At 47.0% G+C, this 20,283-nt stretch overlaps 1 protein-coding gene and 1 non-coding gene across 4 annotated transcripts; one reads left to right on the top strand and one right to left on the bottom strand.

Annotated features, from left to right (window-relative positions):
* Window positions 1-5,475: 5,475 nt before the first annotated feature.
* FAM83A (family with sequence similarity 83 member A) lies at window positions 5,476-18,882 on the bottom strand. 3 transcript variants are annotated; one of them, XM_074556489.1, is made up of 8 exons: window positions 18,645-18,882; window positions 18,097-18,362; window positions 17,407-17,448; window positions 17,264-17,305; window positions 16,569-17,178; window positions 13,638-13,805; window positions 12,267-12,391; window positions 5,476-7,629 (listed from the first exon to the last, which is right to left on the bottom strand). In XM_074556489.1, the coding sequence occupies exons 5-8, from the start codon at window positions 17,142-17,144 to the stop codon at window positions 7,068-7,070; spliced, it is 1,431 nt and encodes a 476-aa protein (XP_074412590.1). In that variant the 5' UTR covers window positions 17,145-17,178; window positions 17,264-17,305; window positions 17,407-17,448; window positions 18,097-18,362; window positions 18,645-18,882; the 3' UTR covers window positions 5,476-7,067. The 3 variants fall into 3 exon arrangements, with proteins under 3 accessions (XP_074412590.1, XP_074412588.1, XP_074412583.1); XM_074556487.1 differs by lacking the exons at window positions 18,097-18,362; window positions 18,645-18,882 and having other exon boundaries at window positions 17,407-18,089; XM_074556482.1 differs by lacking the exons at window positions 17,264-17,305; window positions 18,097-18,362; window positions 18,645-18,882 and having other exon boundaries at window positions 17,367-18,089.
* Window positions 18,883-19,004: 122 nt separating this feature from the next.
* TRNAM-CAU (transfer RNA methionine (anticodon CAU)) lies at window positions 19,005-19,077 on the top strand. The gene has a single exon. It is a non-coding gene; the product is annotated as a tRNA-Met (tRNA).
* The last annotated feature ends 1,206 nt before the right edge of the window (window positions 19,078-20,283 follow it).

Genomic DNA, 20,283 nt, shown 5'->3' with positions numbered 1-20,283 from the left:
CCTCTGCCAAGCTGACTGAAACTTCTCCAGAAAAATGGAATACTGCCTTCAGCCATGTCAAATTACCTGTGATAGTTGGGTGAGTTAGTGTGATGGAAGCACATCCTGGGCAGCTGGTTATGAAAGAGGATGACTCGGCAGGTGCCCTGGGTGAGCACTGCTGCTCTCACCCTGTACCGGAGATTGGCTTTAGTCACGCGCGCGCTTCGCTGGGCGGAACGTGGGTGTGCGTTTGTGCCGCGCTGCACTCAGTGCTGTGCAGCCTGCTGGAAGGGCTGGGGATGCTTTCCAGACTCAGAGGTGTCGTAATTCTTCAGAAGAGACTGTCCACAATGTGTTGTAAATTAATTACAATGTTGGCATTGACAGGAGAATCTTACAGCAAAGACAGCAAATGTGGAAAGCTTAATGCTAAATATGTCAGCAAAAAAATGAAACGTGGACATCTCCCACTTTCTTCTTGAACTGAAGGTCATGAGTGGCCACATAAAAAGGCTGTAATTTGTTTTGTCTCAGCTGTTAGGACATCAGAACACAGCTTTTATGGGACCAGGACTGTATAGACATTTAATGGAAACTCACCAAATTATTTGGCTTCACAAACAGCATTGGAACTGTTTTAGCAGCAAATTAAATACTTGCCAAACGTTGTCATTTTGCAACTGAGATGTCCAAAATACACAGCAGCTAGCCAAGGTGATTTGGAGACCTTTTGTTGTCTGTCCAGATTGTTTGACTTGACACTGTCACTTAAGCTGGGAACAGAAAGGTTAACTCCCCACTGACAAGGACAAGAGGTAGCTCTTAAGAGCAGGCAGTATTTTCAAAAACATAATAATAAAGCAAAAATGTTGATTTTAACTAGTGCAAAGAAAAGAAGATGAATGCTGTTCAGAGTGTGTCACATAGTTACTGTTCCAAATAGCCAGTGTTTATTGCACTGGGGCTATAAAATGTTCCTTTGTCCCATTTTTGCCTGGCTATCTCTCATCTCAACTACTTCAGTTCTTCCTTTCTTGGACTGCCTCTCCCTTTTTTGTGCCTCTTCTAACTCCAGTTTTCTGTTTCTGATCATGTCTCTAGAGGGGCTTTGCATTTCCATTTTCCATTGAATGCTTCATTGTTGCCTCTACCTTCTGCATAATTTTACATCTGCCTGTAATAGATTTCTTCATGATTTGGCTTTTATATTATTGTTGGTATTAGCACGTGCCTCACTACTCCATTCTGAGTTAAACAGCAAATTGTAGTATTGCAAATTGCAAGTGAGAATCCACTAACAGTTCCTGAGGTTTGATTTTGTTATTTAAACACTTGCCTGTGGTACAGGTGCTTTGGGCAGGACCCTGTGCTGCTGGTTGTGATGCTCCTGGAATGACTGCTGTGTGCAAACACCGTTCTGTGCCTTGCTGTTGAGAGTTTGCTGCTGGCTCTGAGGTGAGGGACCGCATGAGCGCTGTAATCAGTAATGTTCACACAGAATCACCCAATGATTTGGGTTGGAAGGGAACTTCAGAGGTCATCCAGTTCCAGCCTTCCTGCCTGGGGGGTTGGCAGGGAACTTTCCACTCTACCAGGTTGCTCAAAGCCCCATCCAGCCTGACCTTGAACACTGCCAGTGATGGGGTGTGGGATCTCAGCACCTCAGGACTGAGGTGCCGAGTCACCGAGACCACCCTTGGGGGGCTCGGGAGTCCTGGAATGTTGCCAGAAGTGTCTGGTGGCTGGACTTTGATCCTACACAGGAAACGACACTTGTATGAGGATAGGAGGATTTCACCGGGGTGAATGGTGAAGGGATTAGTTAATTAGAGAGTGAAACACAGGGTTTAGGATTTCTGTTCAGGGGGGTTTAGAGAAGTAAGATGGAGGAATTGGGGCGTGTCCTGTCCTTCTTCTTCTTCTTCTTCTCCTCCATCTTCTATGGTGATGGTGGCACTTTAGGATTGGTCATTACTAAAAGTGCACTGGTTAATAAGGGTAAAAGGTATTGGGGAAAAATGATAAATATTGTACACGTAACTTTGGGTATAAAGATAGGTGACCGCCCGGAGGGCAGGGAGTGTGCTCATGGCTGGCTGCTGAGCAGACCTCTGTCGGGCCGAGAGAAAATCTTTTAGATAAGCAATTAATAAACACCGAGACCGAGAAAAGATTTGAAGCCTCTTCTCGTCCTTTGAATCGCGGGCTGCCCCAAGGCCACCCTGGGCCTTTCCAGGCCATCCAAACAGCCGAAAATCGGACAGTGGGGCATCCATAACTTCTCTGGGCAACTGTTCCAGTGCCTCACCATGCTAATCATAAAAAAATTATTCCTTGTATCCAGTGTAAATCTACCCTTTTTCAATTTAAAACCTGTCATTCTGTCACTGGGTGGGGGTTTGACCTTGGCCTGCTGCCAGGTGCCCACTCCAATGTTCTATCATTCCCTGCTCCCTCAGCACCACAGGGAAGGAGAAAATAGGATGGATAGAAAAAGGACCTGTGGCTCACAATAAAGGCAGTTTAATAGAGAAAAAAATAGGGTTGTGACATGGAGCCCTGCTTGTGCTCCCAGCTTAGAGGCACCTTTATTGCTGGCAGTAGCAGAGGGGTTTTAGGTAGTGCCAACTTCTCCTGCCTTTTTTGTGGTACACATACACAAGCTAGATGAAAAATGCAAGCAAACCCATTTTGACAGTAATCTGGGAGCCCAGGTGGGATCCTGTGGGCTCCCCCCCAGTGACTGAGGTGATGGCATCTCACCCAGCCAGTACTGGGTGAGTTCCCCCAATTGTCCTTGCAGGATCCACACTGCCTGGGAAGGTCCTGACACTGGGGACAGCATCAGTCACTGGGGGTTCAGTAGGTAAGGTAAAATGGGGGTCACTGGTAACAGAAATTCAGGAAAAACTGAAGAAAATGGACAGTACTTCAGGGCTGCCATCAAGCTGGATGGAATTCTGTGTCAGGATGAGTGGCTGGAGTGCTGGAGGGGAGACTCTTGGAGCACTGGCCCTGGGAGGGAGGTTCCCCTGGTATGAGTCAGTTGATCTTCCTGCCTCCTATGGGATACACTGTAAGGCAGAATTGCTTCATTCCTGCTCACTATTCCCCATCACCTTCTTGTCCATCACAGGACAAACTGGAAACAATTTCCAAGGCTGGAAAAGGCAAGTGGAGTAGAGGTGCAGTTGGCAGGCCTAGTGAGGCTCCTGGAAAAGGAGAAGGAGTGTGGTGTGCAGTGGTTGAGGGAGGAGTAACACCTGGATGATCTTTGTTTTCTAGGAGGAATAACAGGGTAAGACCAGGGAACTGTTGGTGTCACAAAGGGGAAAAAAAAAGAAAACGGCCTGTGGAAGAACTGACAAACTGCTAACAATGGGCATGGAGAAGGCTGAGATAATTTTCTGCTTCAGTTTTCACTGGCAACCTCTCCTCTTATGCCTTTTGAGTTGATGGCTCTCAAGGCAGGGACTGGGGAAGCAAAGTCCCTCCTACTGTGAGAGAAGATCAGGGTTGAGAGCACCTGAGGAACCTGAACATCCCTGAGTCTGGGACCTGGTGAGATGTGTCCTGGAGTCCTGAGGGAATGGCTGGTGGATTGCCAAGCCATTCTCCATGGCACTTGAAGTCATGCAAGTCAGGTGAATTCCCAGGGGACTGGAAGCAGCCTGTGGAGGAACCAATCAGTGAAATGCTCCCAGGTTGACAGGCAGCAAGCACAGGGAGTGCCCTGGAGCACAGGCTCCTCTGGGTGTCTCCAGTGTGAGCAGCAGTTGCTGGTGGGATCCGGTGGGAGTTGCATGTCCAGGCACCAGGATGCACATTCCAAACCACCTTAATGGGCAGCACTTGCTCACAGGACAGCAGCACAACAGCTGAAAGACCTGCAGGGCTAGTTCTGCCTGGGGAAGGGACACAGGGACACTTTGGCCAAGCCCAGCCTATTCATCCAGCCTAGTGCCAGGGTGTGAATGCTGGAGCAGCTCTGGGTTCCTGGTGCCCTGCTAAACCTCCTTTCCTGGTGCATGGCAGTCCCTTGGGCAGTGGCACTTGCCTGCTCTCTGCTCCCATGGTGAGGACATGCACAGAACCAGCCCTGACAGGAGTGTCCTCGTTGCTGTCACCACCAATGCTGCTCTGACAGGGCAGAATTGCCCTCCAGAAAGCCCTGGGGCTTTTCTCAGGCCCACATGGGGACTTAATTGACCTCCAGAGTGCTCTGAGGCCTCACCTGGGCTTTGCTGGGACCCATTGGAGGCCCTTGCTGCCCTCCACAGGTCCTCCCACTCTAAGAAAGTCTAAACATCCTCAAAAAAATCACTTTGAGTTAGAAAGTCACTTCTGTGGATAATCTGGAGATTGGTATAGGCTACATTTATTGAAGCTTTTAGCCTCACCTAGATCATCTTCCTTCAAAATAGGACAAAACAGGACAAAATAGGAGGGCAGCAGGGGAATCCAGTGGGCCTCAGCAAAGCCCAGATGAGATCCTGAGTCACTACAGAGAGTGACCAAAGCAGAGGGGCAGAATCCCCTCCCTGGCCCTGCTGCCTGTGGGGCTTTGGATGCTGCCCAGGGCACGTTTGGTCTGTGTGTGCACAGCTCATGTCCAATAAACCAAACAGAGTTCCCAGCTTCTCCTCTGGGCTGCTCTCAATCCATTCACCCCCTGCTCTGCACAGGTGCAGGACCTTGCACTTGGCCTTGTTGAACTTCATGGGGTTCACGTGGGCCTCCAGCCTGTCCAGCTGCCCCTGGATAACCTCCCTTCCCTCCAGTGACTCCCCTGCAGCACTCAGCTTGCTGTCATCCCCAGCCCTGGGGAGGGTGCACGGTGTGGTAGCTGAGTTTGGAGCCCTTCCCTTGCTGGAGATGGACAGGGCAGGTCAGCACCTGCCATGGCCTCCTGACAGCTCCTGCAGCTGCCCAGGAACGTTGCCCTTTATCACTAACTTGTGGGGGCCTGTTAGGATTTTTAGCATAACTCATTGCTGACATTGTAAACTGACTGTTTTCCATCAAAACTGAAACTTCATTCACTTGATGTTCAAGTTCAGATGTTGTCTGAACCAACACAAGCTGTTTTCCTGATCCAGCTGAAATTTACTCACAGTGGTCCTTCTGGATTATCAGCTTGACCCTTACCCACTTTTCATTAGCTATGTTCTCCAAAACTTTTGTAGGCAAACTGTCTTGCCCCACAGAGGTGAAAAGAGCTCGTCCATGGACTTCACAGGTCATGGCCTGAGGAAATCAAGGTCTACAAACTTCCACCCACATCCCCTCTGTACCACCCCAGCTGGGCCACAACAGGACCAGTGAAGTGAAGCACTTTTAGAAGGAAAATCTTAATTAGTCTCTTTGGACACCTTAATTCTGTTCCTGTTGATTTCTTCTTCTTTCTGTTTCTTCTTCATCTGGGCTTTGGCTGCATGGGACTCATTCAGCTTTTGAAAGAGAACAGAGTAAGGTGTACAGGGCAATAGAATATGAAGAAAAAAGTATTCTCTTTTATTTAAATTCTTGCTCTATTCAGATAATTAAGTAGAATTATCATAGGAATGAAAATCAAATTTCCCTTCTCCCCAAGGAATCCAAAAAATGTTGCTATGTACAGAATTTACATTTGTATGCAATAGTTGATTATTATTATTATTATTATTATTATGGACTCCAAAATTTGGTATTACTGGTTAAAATACCCATACTGAAGCTAGAGCAGGATGTGTCCATCCTGTACCTTTCATAATGTTCTTTAAACTTTACAGGTATCCTTCTAAAATTATTGCTCTTCCAAGGATGAAAAACCTTCTACACCTTCTTCACATACAGTTACCATCATCCACAGTCTACATAATTAAATTGTATTGTTTTTAAGCAGGTGAGAAGTCAGGAAAAACAGGCCAAAAGTGCAAATGTGTTTAGGGTTCTCTTTTCTGTTGGAGGCATATGAAAAACAATACAAAGCAGGTGTGGAACAAAAAAAGTCTACAGATAAATCAACAGCTGTTAGGCATCTTGGTAACTTTGGATAGAAATCCTTTGTTTCATGAATTTTCTTACTTTTGCTTACAAGAGCTTCCTTAGTTTTCATGGATTATTTGGCAGAAAGTTCTTCACGTTTAGTTCATACTGCTGAACCTTTGTAACTCTAGTCCATGGGCACTACAGACACCCAGTTTATCTTTAAAAATTAGACGCCATGAAGAACTTGGCAGAATCTCTAACTTCACCTTCAATCAGATGACCACAGAAAGGATTTCAAAGATCCGTGTGCAATTAAAAGAACTGGAACTCAGTCCTGGTGTGTTACTAGTAGGGCTTTGCTTCTCTAACTCAGCTTCATTTTCCAGTCTGAACCTTCACAGGTGCTCTGCATAAGGAAAGTTGCTCTGAGCTGTAGGATTGGAGGTTTGTAACCAGGTGTGCTGGGACACACCCGTGTTGCTGATGAGTGGAACTGGACGTGGGGTGAATGTGTCTCCCACAGCCAGAACTGTCACTCTCGGTCCGTATCAAGGGTACCAGGCCCCTTCCTAAGAATCCTTGGGAACAGCCATCCTTGCTGTGCAGCTCAAGCAGAGAGCTCTGAGTGCTGTGGCAGGACCTGTGCTTCCCTGCCAGCCCAAAGACAGTCCCCCATAAATCAAGATCAATGTCTGATGAGAGCACAAAGGTATCCTGCTGCTGCCACGGAAATAGCAGCCTTCAGTCTCCTTATTCAAGTGTATAAAATGCACAGCTGTAAACTGTGCATTGCCCCCTTTCAGTTGCCTGGACATAAGGAACAGTCACTGTCCTTCTGGTACACGAATATGCTACCAGGGGCAGGTGACAGGCAGCAGCAGTGTGTGAGCAGCACTATTCAGATGTGCTCTTCCTGGGATCCTGATGCACCTGAGGTTCACACATTAGCAGCCTTGGCTTTTTAATCAGGGAAATGAAGCATCCATAAGCAACAAAACAAGAGGCTTGAAATCATCCTCATTTGTATTATACAGAATTTCTATATTCATCAGTACACAAGTGATTGCTAAACAGGTCCTCACTACATTTACTTGGATTTCCAAACAAGGTGGTTATTATGCAAACAAGTTAGCTTTGTGGAGGCATCTCCAGGATGAGCTTAACCCCGTCCTGTTCGGTTCCTCTTGCCTGAGCCTTATAGGTCTGTAAATGTTCATGTTCATGTTGTTATAGGGAACGGTGGCGTTCTCGGTGGCCATGTAGTGCGGCTGGTAGTAGTTAGGCTGGATGGCCGGCTGCGGAGGCTGTGGAGGCGGGGGGGTGAAGGACATGTAGCTGTGGAAGGAATTGACTCGCTGCAGAGGTGACTGGGGGCTGAAGTTGCTGTTGAACATGAGCGTTCTGGGGGCCTGCTTGCTCTGGTGGGCGCTGCCGGCCGAGAGGCTGCTGAAGTCGGACAGGGTGTTGGCGCTGCCCTGCTCGCTGTAGGGGAGGCTGCGCGGGGGCGCCCAGCTCCGGCTGAACAGGAACGGGAGGCTGCGCGGCGGCGTCCTGGGGCCGCGCACGGGCTTGGACAGCGCGTACAGGTGCCGGAACTCCTCGTCAAACAGCTCCACAACCTGGCCCGTGAACTTGGAGAGGAGGTTGCGGTGCACCTGGCCACAGAGCCACGTGAAGCTGGAAGAAGAGACAAGGTAAGGGTTAGAGTTAACGCCGGCCATCAGGAACTGCAGATCCCCGCAGGGGTGCTGCGATAGGCAAATGTGTTTTACTGCTGAAGCTTCTTGTCTAAACACAGGATGAAGATGGTGTCGAAGTTGAATTTCCGGTCAGTTCACATCAGTGCTCTTTAACTTGGATCAATCTTTGTTGTTGCAGCTGCCTCTAAAACCTTCAAGAAACCCAGCAACGTTATGCAACCTCCTGAAGGGAGTGGTGATCCAGATCCACTGCACGGATAAATGTCAAATACAACACCCAAGGTATGGGTGTCTGTTCCATGGAAAGGAACCCCTCTTTTGAGGACCTCTCTTCCATGCACAGTGCTTAAATTCAGGTCTTGCCACGTCTTATCTGCACACACATAAACTGTACCTTGTACCCTGCAGCATGCCATTCCACTTGGTAACTCTCAGCCACTCCAAGTGACATCAAAAAGACCAGGAAAAAAGAACCATCCTTTGCTTCCATTTTCCCATAATCTTTCTGCCTTTGTCCAGAGAAACACTTAAAAATCCCAACCTTCCTGTCACACCCCATACCACAAAGGAAGCTGCCACACCTGATAAAAGCTTGTTTCTTCACTACAGAGTAAATGAAATTAGAAATATTTCCTACAGCATTTCCAAAAATAAATGTAATACTTTGCTAAAAAGTAAGGGAGAAACACCACAATAGTTTTAATTCTGGTAGTTCAGAGACACACCTTAGGATAACCCACAGCTTTTAAATTATTTTTCTTTTATGTGCTTCCCTAATCCGCTCAGCAAACATAAATTTGCGCTTTTATAAAACCACAAGGCAGCTTGGTTGTGTTGTGCAGGCTGCCGTGTCTGAGCAGCAGCAGCACCAATAAAATGAGCACAGTTGAGAGAATGAAATATAATTACTCCCTGAACTGACCAGGGCTTGAGCTGTGCAGCAGAGGATACAGAGCAGCAGTGGATTTGAACTTGAGATTATTCTGTGTTGGCAAAACTCTGCCAGGGTTATTCCTGCGTGACTTTATTAGCTATGCTGGATTTGCACAAGGGCTGCTGAGAGCCAGATCTGGCTGTAGGTGTGTGCACTTAAAATCTTGTCATGTTTTGATAAAACTCCCGTGAAGCTCAGTGGGACTGACAGCCTGAGCTGATACTGAGGCAGTAAGACACTCAATTTACATCTGCTTGTCCAGAGCATTCCTAAGGAGGGTTGGGTTTGAGGTGTACAGTGATTTTATACTGTTGCTTCAGGAGCAGGGGGAGGAGTGAAGAAATCAGTAGTTCAATGCCACTGGGCATCCATACAATTTATACTGTACATTTTATGACTGGACATGAAAACACAAAGTAAGTTACTAAAACTCAGACACTTCTCATCCACTGTGTTTAAATCATTCTAAATATGGACAAAACCATGGGAGCCAAGGTAAAGAGCAAGCTAACTCCCTGCTGGGTGTGTAACATCTGCTGTGCCACCTCAACATTGCCTTTATTCACTGAGCAGTGCTCTCTAAACCTTTGCATGTCCTTATCTGACTGTTAAAGACACAATAGGTCAGGAGTAAATTAAAAAATGCACACAATTTTTCTAGGATATCTATATTGAAGGTTAGAAACTCATGAAAGGGCTGAAGTCTAAAGTATCATGTTTATACTTTATGTGCTAGAGATAGACCTAGTTTATAAAAGAAAAGTTAGACAGAAGTAAAAATCAATTACACTTGTAAATGGCTGTTAAAAGCCTAATCAGAGGAAAAAACCTATTCTGCCCAATTTTGATAATTTACTCCCACATGTATCCCTTCCTGGAGTACCTGACAGACAGATCCTAGTTTGTGGGTCATTGATTTTACCTGTAACCCTTGTAAACAGAGAAAGATCAAATGAACAGCCCAGAGATCCTCCAAGAACCAATGGCAAGTGGGTCAGCTCAAAGTTACAAGGTAAGATCTTTGTGATTATAGACAAAGCTTGTGGGCTGGTTGTGTAGTGAGTCACAGCAATTTACAGCCTGTGTACTTTGCTGGAGAACAAAACAGAACTTGGCATAAAAGACTTAACAGGTTTTCATTGGCTTAATGCTAAGAGAAGATGCATTGTTTAGGTTTCAGGCCTTGTTTTGCTCCTTAGTTTACAATTGTTTTGCTCCTTAGTTTACAATTGTCTTTTGGGACAGGCTCAGAGAAGTCTGTTATTGTCACCACCTGCCCAGAAGGATCACTTTTCTCCCAGTTTTTTTGGGTGAAGCTCATCAAAAGAGGAAAAAGCACAAAGAAATGATGCCTGGCTTGGGGCCAACACAGACAAATACTGGATACTGCTCAGCCATCATTCCAGGGCTTTGTCCTATGTCCTGTTACAGAGCCTCTCATTTATGGTGTTCTCAATCAAATCCCACCTCTTCAGCATTGGACTTGTTTTACAATGGATGTCCCCTCTGCACTGCTGGAGCTGCAGTTCAGCAGGGATGTTCTCATCCCCGTGTTTGCAGTGCTGCAGCAACGTGCAGCCAAACACCCATGGAATCTGAAATGGAAGGAAGGACAGACTGGGGTTTCCAGCTGGGCTCGGGTTTGGGTTACCCCAGATGTTCATGTTGCCAGCTGGTACCAGGATAACCTGTGTGGGACAAACCTGAAGTGATGTCCCTGGCAGAGCTTGTCTGTGTGAGCTGTTAGGTGCTGACTCTGAGGAGGCCAGTGACTTTCAGAGTGGCAGCCAGGGACATACTCAGCTGCCCCTGGGGATCAAGGTCTGTGCTTTCTGCTGTGTTCATTCTGCCTTCTTCAGGAATGCTGAGCTTATGCACTATCTAATTTCAAAGTTGTTAAAAAATGGAGTAACAGTTACCATAGGATGAGGTAGAGTGATACAGAGACAGCAAAAATAAATACTGCATTCTAACCCCTCACCATAGACACTGGCAACAAAACCTGAGAGTGTGTCCCGAAGGGCTATTTTATTTCCTCAGCCTGTTCCCCCCACCACTACTGCAACTTCGGTGAAATTTGGTGTTGTATTTTAAAATCTTTGTATTAGTTTTAAGATCTACTAAAATGTGATTTCCAACAAATGCATTGCAGAAGAGTTTGAGTCTGTTTCACCCAACATCATTCTTGTTTATACCTGAAGAGGTTGGTGGATAAGATTTAGGCATAACAAAAATCTTTCAGGTTAATAAAGTGAGAGCTAGCAAGAAATGCCACATACTGGTAGCCAGCTATAACTCATGTGAATTGCAAACTGGTGCTGAAGTTAAACAGTTTTTTATAATTTTAATTACATTTGTTCCTCATCACCCTCTCTGTTTGTGTGCTAGATATGGAATTACACAGTTTGACAAGGTACTTGAGATTAGAAGATATTCAACAGCAGTAGAGAAAGACAGAAGTGACTGCACAGGACTTTAGGTGTTTGTAGTGAAAGAGAAGCCAAAAGGAAGCTTCTTGGTCAAAGAAAATAGATCTTGTTCTGTCCTTCTCCCACACATCCTTCACTTCTCTATACAAGCCTTTTGTTGGATTTTAACACATCTTTGACAAGGGATTAAAAAACACCCAAAATAACAAGAAAACAAAAGAACAGTCAATAAAAAAGCCCCAACCCTGAGTGTCCGTGAAGTTTTGTCTGGTGGTTCATCTGGAAATGTAATGAAAAGTGGGTGCCTGTGTTAGTGCACATCTGAGCTCCTGCAGCCCATTCCCACAAATTCACTTTTTCCTTTGTTACTGTAGTTGTGTAAACTTCCTGGTGGTACAGCTTTATCAGACCAGAGGCATTTAAGCTTCCAAATTGTAAACTGGGACTAAGAAAAATAATCACATCCTTTAAATTAAGTAATCACCTCTTGTAGTTTTGTACCTGGATTTCTAGGATACACTTGGTCATTTGTGAAACATATCTATGTAGCCATGATGCTCAGAAACTTCATTTATTTGATGCAAGCTCAGTCTCCTGAAATTCCCTGACCAGAGGATCTAGGATCTTAATTAAAAATCCAGTTGTTGAGATGCTATATCCACTACCTGAAATAATTATAGCAGCACAAACAAAACAAACAAAGAAAAAAAAATTAAAAAGGGAAAAAACAAAGGTACAGCAGTTATGTAGGTATATACTGCCTACCTGTTAATGAAACACATGGAGAAACAGTAAGTCTCTGAAGTATTTCTGTTGTACCTTTAATCACTACATTTGTCATATGAAGAACAAATCCTCAGATAAGATGAGTGACATATGCTAATTAAGGGATCCCGAGGGAGACAGAAATGTATCATGTCATGATCACAACACTTGAGAACCCTAACAATGAGGAAAGCATAATATTAAGCTGTACACATTTCTAGCTTTGCCCCAGGGCTGCACTGGCAAAGTTGTTTACATTAGTTTCTGAGCATTTAAATTAAAACCCATGCTCCATAAAGAACTAAGAGCAGCTTTAAAGCAAGTTAAATAGATTTTTGAAAAAGGGCACCTATTTGAAAACACGAGGTGTTTTTTGTTAAACAAAAGCTTCTTACCTTACAAAGATTTCCATGGCACTTTTTTTGGGAAGAAGTATTAAAAATCATAGAAGAGTACCTAGAGATGAAGTGCAATGGCTTATCTCACCTGTAAGATCCAGAAAGCACATATCTCCAGTCAGAGATAAGAAATTTTTCTTGAATTTTTCCTGAAAATTTCCTGCCTGACTTGGCACAGTAAACCTCTCCAGTAACACTGCGGACTGAAATATTCTGTAAATAAAAACAAAATTGAGTGAATTACATGTCTTTTTAATTAAAAATCAGACAGGGAGGACCCCCTTCCCCCACTGCCTTTAGCTCTTCACTGCCCCACAGTCAAATCTCTTTATGGACTCTCTGATGTGATATTTGGAGGTTTGTGTCCAGAAGAAAGGTAGCCAAGGTCTCTCACTCGCCAGGGGTTACTTGTTGCACTGGGGATAAACCTGCAGGAAGCTCATGCAGGTGGAGCTGAGCTGGGTGACAGTAACTGACCCTACCCCAGCCAAAGGAGCATGGATGTGTCCATAGCTGGGAGCAGCCATCCACTGGCACCCCAGGCACAAGCTGCTGTAGCTGTATACTCTGATTTACACTGCCTGTGCCATGGCACAGCAGGGCAAAACCTCTGCTCCTCCAATCCACCTGGGCCTGCAAGGACACACGTGCAAGGACACCCTCTCCTTAGGACCGAGGGTTTACAGGCATGCAAACACCTATGAACACACATTATTAATTTCAGCTTCTTTATATATTTGGGATGGAATTCAGCTGTTGAAAACCAGGTGTCTGGTGTATGTGTAAGATGCCCTCAGGTCTCCCGTGTGCCCACAGCTGCCATTCCAGAGGTCTGTGGCCTTGCAGTATCCCCCATCCCCAGGCAGATGCCATAGCAGCTCTACAGCATCTCAAACAGCAACTGAAATAATCCCTAGGAGGAGTTATTTTAAAGCCAGCTCCTTCTGACAGAGATGAAGGCAGATTAAACTAACAGCCACCTGAATTTGAGAGCTTTTAACATATTTTATCAGAAATATGTTCAAATTGTAAAGAAGCTTTAACACATTTTATCAGAAACCACACAGTGCAACCAAGCTATGGCTATGCAAAAGAGTTTTGTGCACCTTGTCCCTGTGGCTGCCAGGCCACAGCTGCTGCAGAGCGATTAAACAGAAGCAGCTCTAATGCCTATGTTAGATAACTCTACTAGGGAAATCTAAGTCCTGTTTTAAGACTTCAGGGCCAAGATTACTTTCATCTGAGGACCTAATGGAAATGCCTTACCTTTCTATAATATCCATGGGAAAACGTAGGCACCTTCAAAGAGGAATTGGGTGTGCTAACATTACCCCAGGAAATCTCTTGCACCCTTTTAATTAGAAGGTGGATTGACCCCAGCATAACCATGCTTGCAGCTCAGAGTGCCTGCAGTTAGGCAGACAGCTCTCAGCCCAGGAGCTTCACAGAGCCACGGTACCTTGAAGAGATCCTCAGAAATCTGCAGCTTGTCGCACATCTCCGAGAAGAGATCTACGCTGCTGTGATCGAGCAGCAGGTAAACAAAGACCATGCGCTTGTTAGCTGCCTCCAGCAGGTCACAGAGAATCTCCGTGTCTGTGAACACATCCATCACAATGGCCAACACCTTCAGAAAAGAGCAGAGGCATTAGCAGAGTCCATTTACATCACTTAAGGTTGCTATGAAGACACTGTGATGTGGTTTATTTGTTTAAAAAACATTCCAATAAACACAAATATTTAGTTATATGTGGATATTTTTTCTGCTTTTCTCCCTCTAAGTGCCTGAATCATTAAATTGATTAAACATATTGTCTCACTGTTTTATTCCTCATATAGAGCCAGTATAACACACAACATATGACAAGATGACACAGGAATTTGTAGGTGAGATTTCAGCACTAGGAAATATATTGAAATACTTATCAGAGAATGATAAGGATGTGGCTGAATAAAAGACCATGGCCGTTTCCACAAGGCTCCCTAGGTGTCATAAGCCACACACATTCAGCAAGAATCCCTGGATGATGCTTTCTCTTTTATGATTTACACCTGGACAGCCCTGGCTTTAAAAAGCCTCACCCTGTTGTTGGTGGAGGGCAGTCTCCAACAGCTCCATGTTTTTTCAAACACTGATTTATAAACTCACTGTTAGAATTTGACCACACATCCATGCTCCACAGTTCACCACTGGCAAAAATACTGTAAAAGTCTCAGGACTGGGCATAAAAGGGGACTGGACAACTATTTAAATGCACAGCCTGCAGCCAGTGTGGATCAAGGGAACTGCAAATGTTGTATAAAACCAGCTCCATACTATTAAGTGCTGGTCTTGTCTGATGCCTGCTCTTGCCCATGGAAAGGTCAATTCAGCCCAGAAATCACCTGACTTACCTTCAGGAGGTTCTTGTTTCTCCACTGACTGGAGAGGAACCTTTGATAACTGCTCATGGGATATCACCTCAATCAAAACAAACTTTCCAGCATCTCTGTAGATGTCTCTTACTAACTGCTTCCAGCTTGCTCTGAATCTCACTCCAAAGCCTAAGCCCACACCTAACAGCAAACTTATTCCCCCTGCCACCATGAGGATATGCTACAAGACCAGGCAATCCTGTGCAGCCATTGTCCTCTTCAGGCAGCCAAACTCTCTGAGGAGCAGTGAGGATCCCACACCTTCCTCCTGCTGCCAAAGCCTGGTGCTTCACAAAGAGCTTTGCCATGGCTAGGTGAGCACAATTATGTCAAGTATCTCACACCCACACTTCCTGTTAATGCCCCAGCTCCAGACTATTCTCTCTGGTTCTGCTCTTTACCACTTGTTCCCAATTTATATTTCTGCATCCGTCTTTCCTCCCTTACTTGCAGTACTCTTCATTTCTTATGCTCGAATTTCATTTTGTGATTTGCACCAATTCCACAAATGTGTTAAAATTGTAGCATCCTTTGCCAATCCTTTGCAGTTTGAGATCATCCATAAACACAGTCTTTATTCTGCTATTTAATTGTGTAATGCATATATCAAATACCAGGCTATCCAGGATGGACCCTTACCAGATGATAATTAATAACTGGTGCCATTGGAAAACTGCTCAAAAAGCAGTTCACAAATTTGTACTGTTAGTGTCACTTCAGCACACTCTCATAATGTAAATTAGATTATTAAGAAGGTCGTGTGAACCATGGGTTTATATGAAATTTGCCACATTTTCGCCTACAAGTTTTCTCTTCTTGGGACAGAAAATTGGTCTGGGTGATATTTTACCTGATGCCTATTTTATTATTCCAGAGACATTTCTTCTGTTTCTGCATCTTTCTGATGCCTCCAACTGAAAAGTACTGATCTGTAATTCTGCTGGTGTGGTAAGCACTTGTAGGCTTTGAGAGCAGTTGCCAACAGGGATCCTTCTCCCCTGCCCTTACACTCTGTGTTATCAGGGCCAGCACCAGCCCTTGCAGGGGAATACCAAAGTGGAAGAATCCAGAGGGCTGGGCAGTCTGTGCTGGGCAGCACTCCTGCATCCTGGCTTGGCTCCTGACCGTTTCTGGGTGAAACTGCTGCTGCTCTTTTTGGTTTATGTAAGGGCAAAACTCCTGGACGATGGTAAACACAGCCCTGAAGTATCATTTTTTTTTTTTCCTAGGGAAACAAGAGAGCTGCTAGAACACACGACATCAGTGTTCTGTCCCACTCCAGCTGCTCAGTTTCTGGTTTCCCAGGCAGCCTGGCTGTGGCTTGTGGCTGGCACTTCTGTGGCCTCCACTACCTGTGTGCAGTCAGAGGCACCTGCACCTTTCCCACATGCCAGGTTATGCTGCAGAGTCTCTGTATGGAGCCCACATGACGTTTTAACTGATACAGGCAACATTTTAGGGATGAAAGGTCTATTTTCTGTATTATTTCCTTCTTCTGGGGATGGCTGTTGACATACCAGACATACTTGCCTTTCTTTGACCTCCCCTTCATCCACATCTCCCACAGATCCTCTCCACCAATTCCTAATGGCTGAGAGCTCACTTAGGCTTAACTCTCATTAAAGGTGCAGTGGTGTGAGCAGATAAACCCATCCTGCTGAGGTGGTGCATGAGAAGGGACAGAGCCAAGCTGCCCTTTTTGCAGCACATTTAACCCACTGGGTGAATGGAAGGTTACAAGAGAGAAGAGGGAATGCTTTTACTTAAGCCACCAACATTAAAAAATCTTGGTGTCAGTTAAAAAAAATAATTAAAAGCACTGCCCGTGTTCAACAACAAGCTCTCACAGGCACTTTCTAGAGCAAAGCTACACTGCAATGCACAGGGCTGCCTTGGATTAAACACCTTGTTCACCTGAGTTTGTAAGAGCAAGAGAGAACTGAGTGCAGAGGGAAGGACAATTCTCTCCTCATACCTGAGTGGTCTTGTGGATGTAGCGGCGTATGATGTCTCTAATGTTGCTGTTCTTCTCTGTTTGGAAATACACAGTGGCCGTGGATTTCTCCTTTAAATAGGGTTTCTCTGCAGTAATCCACGTGTGGAGCAGAGCAGGCTCGCTGCTATCAGAAATGGTGGGGAAGTAGGTCCCCGACGGCAGCGATCCCGCGTCGTTCTGCTTCGGCGCGGCTGCCCCGTCGGCACCCGGGGACTCCTGTGCATAGTAAGACTCGCGGGCGTTATCCTTGATGTACTGAGCCTCCACCGAGGAGAGGAAATCCACCTCACCCTCTTTGCTTAGAGTTTCCAGGTAAGAGTCTGTCCCACCATCCAAGAAGGCGTCGGTGGCCAATCTGATGCTTTCGTTGTGGCTGAAGTCCACTTTTGTCAACTTCAGGGACTGGTTCTTGATATCCTCCAACCTCTTCTTTATCTTGCCCATGTGTCTGGGGTGGTTCATGGCTCTCTGTCGCAGCAGCCGATCTGCCGGGCAGGCACCATGCATATGCGTGCCATAGGCAGGGCAATCGTCCTTCTTGTTTGAGGATTGCATTCTGGCATGAAATCGCCTCGGCTGAACGAATTAACTATGAATAAAAATAAAGAGATCTTATTACCACAGGCAAATTCACACTCCCTGAATTTGTCTCAACAATTATCTTCAAAACGAACCTGAAGCTTGCTTCTCAGGTGCTGGTGTACTCCGGCAGCAATCTGTTTCCAGATGGGACACAAATGCAAAGCTGATTAGATTGCTTATCTGAGAGGCACCCACCTCAGCCCCAGGGCATACGAAGAATTCGAGTCAAATTTACCACGGCCGTCGGATTCGATTGTATTTCCCTTCCTGTCGCATCCTGTGAAATATGAGTGAGGAAAGCACTCAAGCAAAAGCAGGTAGGCTCCCAAGCATCATTGCACAATCTTCAAAACAGCTTGAGGCTTCTGTCTTCCCATAGTATTCGTTAGGGAGAAAAAACAGCTCCGATGGTGAACTGGAACAGAGACAGCAGCCATGTCCATGGCTGCAGAACAGCCAAAAGGGTCAAGGGCTCTGTTCTGCACCTACATGCTGCCAGGCAGGCTTAAAAATAGATGTGAACTTCGTCACTGTGCCCCGTCCGGAGTATGGTGCTATTACCACAGACGATTCACTCACTTATTTCTTTAAAGCTTTGTGACTACGCCACCCTATTAAAAGCAAAATACCCCTTCCCAAACATCCTGAATATTACGTGGAGGGAGGGTTGTGAGCTGGCCTCAAAGCATCAGAAATACAAACACTCATCACTTGATTGTGCACATTTAAGGCTTTTTTTTTTTTGTGTTGGTTTTTTTTTTTTTTTTCCCAGGCTGAAGCTTCTGGAGTCACGTTGCCCCCGTGGCAGCTCCGTGCTGTGTCATTAGGGGGATGGAGCGCGGGTGACAGCCCGGGGGCAGCCGCGCCGGCCGGTCTGGCCGAGGGAGGCGGGGCGGCCGCAGCTGCCCCGGGTGTCCGTCCATACCTGCGTGCGTGCCTGGCTGCAGCGCCACGCGTGACACACTTCTCGCGCCCGGGTGGGCTGGCCTGGCCCCTGGGGCAGCCCCGTGTCCGTGCCACGGCTCCAGGGGGATGCGGGAACCGGGGAGTGCCGGCCCGGGCTCGTGTGAGGGCGGCTGGGGCCGGGCGGGGCAGGGAGAGGGTCCCGCCGCCCTGGCCTCGGCAGCACGGGCGTCTTCAGGGACAGCTTTTCAGGGCAGCTTCACAGATTCTGGGGCTATGTCAGGTGCCCTATGGGGTGGGGAAAAAAAAATCACACGTAAAGATGAGACAAAGATGTACGAAACACAGAAGAGTATGAAAAGGCTCGGATATTAGTCCCGGAGCGACCACGTGGGGCCGAGGAGGGGCGGTGGCGGGGCCGGCCGGAGTTTCTGGGGTGATTTTAAAAACTACCCCGACCCTCCCTCCGCCCCCAACATCCGCCCGCAGCTGCCAGACGCGGCCGAAAGTCACTAATTATCTCCTGACCTGTTCTGCGCAATTAGGGCGAAAATGATGCCATCTAATTACCCTGACAGGCAGGACTGTGCCCTGCCAACGCCGATCGGGGCCAGGGACGGCCCTCCCCTCCTCGGCCACGATCTCTCATGGTCACCCCGGTGTCCCTCAGGGTCAGCCTGGTCCCCCACACGGGCACGGCGGGGCTCCTCACAGGTTATACTATGGGGCCTCACACTGTCACCCTAGCGCAGCCCCGCTGTCACGCTGCGGTCCCACATGATCACTGCGAGCCCCCGCACGGGCAGCACAGGACCCCGCCCGCTGTGGGCGGAGGAGGGGCCGGGCCGGGCCATGTCCTCCTGTGGCCTCATCGGGGAAGCGAGGCCGCCGGTAGGAGCAAGAGGCCTCACGGAGCAAGTGCAACCAGCCGCCTCGTTAGCGCAGTAGGTAGCGCGTCAGTCTCATAATCTGAAGGTCGTGAGTTCGATCCTCACACGGGGCAAAGGCGGGCAGCTCTTTTGCTCTCGCCCGCGCTTTTAGCGGTGACAAACTCGCCCGACACCGCGACACGAGCCGGCCCGTGACTCCCAAGCCGTGCTCGTCGTGATTTCCGAAGCGGCGGTTCCAGGTCAGGGGCCTGGCCCTGCCGGGCTGGGCCATGGGAGTAACGTCTGCGGTTGTTCTCGCTCTTGGCAGCCCCTGGGCTGTGTGGGAGCCCTGCAGGGCTGTGGGCACCGGCAATGGCTCCTGCGGTGGGCAGCGGGCACACCCGGGGTCGGGCTGTGGGCAGGGCCCAGGAGCTGCTGTGGGGACACGGCCGGACACCGGCCCTGCCTGCGGGAAACGCTCCGGTTTATACACATTTACAAACCATAGGCACATACACACATAGCCCATAGTGCAGCCCAAAACCTCAGTGGGTTTATTATTTCCCTTTAACTGTAAGAAATAATTATATGTAAACTCCAAGAAAATAATCAGAAAAAGACAATTTTTCTCATCTACTCCCTCTTCCTCTGAGATGATCCTGGCTTGTTGCATTTTTCTCCCTTTGAAAAGGAATGAGGCCTCTTCTCCACACTCTGCTGAGGGCTGCAATGAGATTTCTAGAGATTCTGGTTGCTGCTAATGTGACTCTTTCTACTTCCAGATGCAGAGGATGTTAAGGCAAGGAAAACCAGGTAGAGCTTTGTGCTTTTAGGTCTTCATGTAATTTAACGAGCAGGAGAGAGGCTGTTCCCCGCCCCAGGTGACAAAAAGCTGCAGGTCAGAGGAATCATCCTGGGTTTGCCCAGTGCCTCAGCCCCAGGGCCAGCAGGAGCATTCTGCTCCCATACTGATGCTCCAAAAAGCATCAGCAAAACCCCAGGGGAAGCAGAACAAATTAAGATCCCAGTCCTCATATTTTTACAGGGCCAAGTCTACGCCTGTATCAGCATGGTGCGTAGCAACTATGGATGATTCACTCTAATTTACTTTGCCCTATTCCCTTTTACTGTAACACCACACAATGTTCTTGACTTGGGTCAAAAGCATTAGCCATCAGTACCACAAGCACTATGAAGAGCACGGTATTTGTTTAGATTCTCTCTCCCATTCTTTCTCATGGAATGAACTTGCTAATATGTGTAACCACTGCATGCATCTCCAGCAGCAGGTGCTCCACATCCACTCTGGGCCTTGGTTTCAGTGTTTGGCCCTCGCTGGA

This window comes from Zonotrichia albicollis, chromosome 1 (assembly GCF_047830755.1).
Source record: "Zonotrichia albicollis isolate bZonAlb1 chromosome 1, bZonAlb1.hap1, whole genome shotgun sequence".
Classification (NCBI taxonomy): Eukaryota; Metazoa; Chordata; class Aves; order Passeriformes; family Passerellidae; genus Zonotrichia; species Zonotrichia albicollis.
Note: the sequence above shows the minus strand (reverse complement) of the source record. Positions and strands in the feature narration are given on the sequence as shown.